Source organism: Procambarus clarkii, chromosome 7 (genome assembly GCF_040958095.1).
Source record: "Procambarus clarkii isolate CNS0578487 chromosome 7, FALCON_Pclarkii_2.0, whole genome shotgun sequence".
Lineage (NCBI taxonomy): Eukaryota > Metazoa > Arthropoda > Malacostraca > Decapoda > Cambaridae > Procambarus > Procambarus clarkii.
This window is the reverse complement of record NC_091156.1, coordinates 1,616,077-1,620,762: the sequence shown is the minus strand read 5'-3', so window position 1 is coordinate 1,620,762 and position 4,686 is coordinate 1,616,077. Positions and strand designations below refer to the sequence as shown.

General features: G+C 48.6%; 1 protein-coding gene across 1 annotated transcript; it reads left to right on the top strand.

The window, feature by feature from the left end:
* The first annotated feature begins 3,001 nt into the window (after nt 1–3,001).
* Nucleotides 3,002–4,144, top strand: LOC138357434 (protein SON-like). Its single transcript, XM_069314287.1, has 2 exons — nt 3,002–3,420; nt 3,520–4,144. The coding sequence occupies exons 1-2, from the start codon at nt 3,002–3,004 to the stop codon at nt 4,142–4,144; spliced, it is 1,044 nt and encodes a 347-aa protein (XP_069170388.1).
* The last annotated feature ends 542 nt before the right edge of the window (nt 4,145–4,686 follow it).

The window sequence follows — 4,686 nt, the reverse complement described above, 5'->3', positions numbered from 1 at the left end:
TAGAGGGTGTTTTTTCCCTTAGATAATACATACTAAAATCACATCTGTAGCTGCACAAATGCAGATGTACCTAATGTAGGAATAAAATGAACTTCTGAAATTTGACTAAGTTATATATGAATATTAAGAAAGTTTATGGTTGCCAGGAAGATTGAGGGCCAGTCCGGACCCAGTAAATCCCTTTTTGGCTGAATGGCTATAGAAAGGGTTAAACCAATCACTAAACAAAGGACTGAAGGGAAGGGAACTATCGGGGAGAAAGCACCAAGCCATTGCGACTATATAGCACTGGGAAGGGGTCAGGATAAGGATTTGGGATGGGATGGGGGAAAAGGAATGGTACCCAACCACTTGGACGATTGGGGATTGAACGCCGACCTGCATGAAGGGAGACCGTCGCTCTACCGAGAGCGTTCAAAGGGCTGAACTAATGGCTAAGTGTAACGTACTTGCAAAAGTTTGGGAACGGGATTATTCGATAGCATTTAATATTGGGGGTATTAATAGTATTAATATTATTTAATATAACATATATATTTTTACCTGAATGATAAATACCCAATCTATTTGATTGCCTGATGGTAGAGAATAAAAAGTTGGAGGAGGCAATGTTCCAGGGAGACCACAGACAACGCAGGGTGGGAGGTAGGGCAATAGAGACCCTAGTGAGCAAGGAAGGAAGGTAACGTTATAAACTATTGGCGACACAGGTTACGGTGTATAAAGAAATTTGTCTAAGGAACTCAGTAAAACAGGTTACAACCGAGAGGTGTAGTGAAATTGGAATTGAAATAAGTTTATTGAGGTAAAATACACACAAAGGGATGAGGTAGCTCAAGCTATTCTCACCCCGTTCAGTACATCGTGTTAATACATACATATACACACATCACAAACAAAGAGATGTAGTCTACTTCTCGTTGTAAATACACACAAAGTCTACTCTTGCTTTGGATTATGTCCAGAACTAAAATATACTTGTTGGTTGGTCAGTAGGCTATCATGGTGGTCTTAATAAACCCCCAGAGATTGATAACTTTAAGCCCAACATCAAACCAACTCTGAGCCTTACGGGTTATTCATACCCGTGCCACCTCTTGGGTGGCTTAATCTTTATCAATCAATCAACTCTGAGCCAGTAGTACCCCGCAGTCCGGTGCACGCTGACGCAATCAATATGCCTGAGTTGGAGAGGTGACGAGAGTGGTAGAAGATGCTGATGACAAGGTTTAGAGAAGTTATAACACGGTGTAATATCTAGTTCAAGGAGACCCAGCACCGCTCCTGTGCCAGGTAAGTCCAATACGGGCTCACCATAGCCCGTGCTGCTTGGAACTTTTTCCGAGTAGCTTAATCTATAACAACAGTTCAAGGACACATCCGAACACGATAGGAACGCGAGCAGCATATTGGGGAACAGCTGTGATATCCAAACACCTTGGGATTTTCAGGAATATGAATGGCTGTGGCTTTAGCTGAAGTGAAATTCTTGGAACAAGACATCCGCACACACTGGTGTGCATCCGAACACACACCAATCAGATACCGCGATGGTTCCTTTCTTCTGTGATAAAGAAAGGAGCATTTAGTTCCTTTACGATTCCACTGACTTATAATACCACTGGTTTAAGGCACCATTCGTGCCCAGTGTCGCTTGCTAGAACAAATCTTTATTCTGTGTTGCCAAATCACTGGAGAATACCATGGAGAATAATACCAAGGAGGCGTTGCATGATGTTAAGATGGTGAGACTTCTCCTGCAGGAACTTCCAAACTGGTCAAAACAGGTGATCATTACTAGCTGTCTTCTTGATGAAGACTTAGGGATTGCTTTATGCACCTAATTAGCTAAAGGTACATTTATAACCACTTCGAGATTTTTTTTCTATTTAAGTGGCACGGGATTACTTTACCTTTTCTTTATCAGTACTATCTCTTCCCCCTCCCTCCCTCTCTCCCACCAGCCCTTTTTTCTCTCCCATCAACCCTCCCTTCCCTTCCTCTAGCTTTCTTCCCTTTGACCCCTCCTTCCCTTTCTTCCCTATTCCCGTGACTCATTGATAGCCTTCTTCCCTTTTCCTCACCTTTTCTTCCTCTCCAGCTGCATACTTGCCTCATTCCCCCCTCCCCTCCCATTACCCATCCTTTCCTACCCTTGCACACTTATGGCTCGCGGTAATGACTCTTAATTGCTTTAGAACATTTTTTATTTGGAATTTCAGGACGAAGAAAAACTGAGACTTCTCTCGGCATTTTGTATGTTTTTGGAAGGTCAAGTGTTGAACTTGACAGATGATTAAAGGACGAGTGTGTGCGTCGAGGACCTCATCAGGAACCCCCGACGGTAATTATTCCCTGATTACTGTTCTGGAGTAATGTTAGGAGACCTTTCACGGCGTCTCTTACCACAGACAAGCGCTTACACCAGCCACTCTGGACCACAAACAAGCGCTTACACCAGCCACTCTGGACCACAAACAAGCACTTACACCAGCCACTCTGGATTACACAACAAGCGCTTACACCAGCCACTCTGGATCACACAACAGCACTTACACCAGCCACTCTGGACCACAAACAAGCACTTACACCAGCCACTCTGGACCACACAACAGCACTTACACCAGCCACTCTGGACCACAAACAAGCACTTACACCAGCCACTCTAGACCACACAACAGCACTTACACCAGCCACTCTGGACCACAAACAAGCACTTACACCAGCCACTCTGGACCACAAACAAGCACTTACACCAGCCACTCTGGACCACAACAAGCGCTTATACCAGCCACTCTGGACCACAAACAAGCACTTACACCAGCCACTCTGGACCACAACAAGCACTTACACCAGCCACTCTGGACCACAACAAGCACTTACACCAGCCACTCTGGACCACAACAAGCACTTACACCAGCCACTCTGGACCACAAATTAGGGTCCGGATTCATCAAGAATTTACGCAGCTATTTACTATACCCGAATATTTTTCTCAATCATGGCGGCTTTGTCCACAAGCTGTGCTCAACGCGTCGCCTTGCCCCTCAAGCTGTGGTCGACAGTCGTCTTGCCCCTCAAGGTGTGGTCGACAGTCGTCTTGCCCCTCAAGCTGTGGTCGACAGTCGTCTTACCCTCTCAAGCTGTGGTCGACAGTCGCCTTGCCTCTCAAGCTGTGGTCGACAGTCGTCTTGCCCCTCAAGCTGTGGTAGACAGTCTTTTTGCCTCTCAAGCTGTGGTCTACAATCGTCTTGCCCCTCAAGCTGTGGTCGACAGTCGTCTTGCCCCTCAATTTGTGGTCGACAGTCGTCTTGCCCCTCAGGCTGTGGTAGACAGTCGCCTTGCCCCTCAAGCTGTGGTCGACAGTCGTCTTGCCTTCTCAAGCTGTGGTCGACAGTCGTCTTGCCCTCTCAAGTTGTGGTAGACAGTCGCCTTGCCCTCTCAAGCTGTGGTCGACAGTCGCCTTGCCTCTCAAGCTGTGATCGACATTCGTCTTGCCCCTCAAGCTGTGGTCGACAGTCGCCTTGCCCCTCAAGCTGTGGTCGACAGTCGCCTTGCCTCTCAAGCTGTGGTCGACAGTCGCCTTGCCCCTCAAGCTGTGGTCGACAGTCGCCTTGCCCCTCAAGCTGTGGTCGACAGTCGCCTTGCCCCTCAAGCTGTGGTCGACAGTCGCCTTGCCCCTCAAGCTGTGGTCGACAGTCGCCTTGCCCCTCAAGCTGTGGTCGACAGTCGCCTTGCCCCTCAAGCTGTGGTCGACAGTCGCCTTGCCCCTCAAGCTGTGGTCGACAGTCGCCTTGCCTCTCAAGCTGTGGTCGACATTCGTCTTGCCCCTCAAGCTGTGGTCGACAGTCGCCTTGCCCCTCAAGCTGTGGTCGACAGTCGCCTTGCCCCTCAAGCTGTGGTCGACAGTCGCCTTGCCCCTCAAGCTGTGGTCGACAGTCGCCTTGCCCCTCAAGCTGTGGTCGACAGTCGTCTTGCCCCTCAAGGTGTGGTCGACAGTCGTCTTGCCCTCTCAAGCTGTGGTCGACAGTCGTCTTGCCCCTCAAGGTGTGGTCGACAGTCGTCTTGCCCTCTCAAGCTGTGGTCGACAACCGTTTTGCCCCTCAAGCTGTGGTCGACAGTCGTCTTGCCCCTCAAGCTGTGATCGACAGTCGCCTTGCCCTCTCAAGCTGTGGTCGACAGTCGTCTTGCCCCTCAAGCTGTGATCGACAGTCGTCTTGCCCCTCAAGCTGTGATCGACAGTCGTCTTGCCCTCTCAAGCTGTGGTCGACAGTCGTTTTGCCCCTCAAGCTGTGGTCGACAGTCGTCTTGCCCCTGTTGTAAATATTCCTGCAACTTTTAAAATAAATAGTGCAAGAGGTCATGAGGCAGCGGAAGTAGGGTTGGTGATGGGGGTGAGAGTCCTCCCCGCTGTCTGCTGCTGCTGCTGCCGCACCTGCTTGCATTCCTGCTGCTGCTGTTGCTGCTCTTATTCTTAATTATGTTTCTGTTTCTTCTGCTGCTGTTGCTGTGATTTCCCTCTGCTTTTCCAGCTGATTGCTATATATTTGCTGCTTTTGTTTATGATCCTGCTTTTCTTGCTGTAGTCATTGTTTCTGTTGCTGTACGTTAGTTGATACTTTTGCTAGTACCAACAGCTAGTACTTTTACTAGTCCCTCCTGCTAGTACTTCTGCTAGTCCCTTCT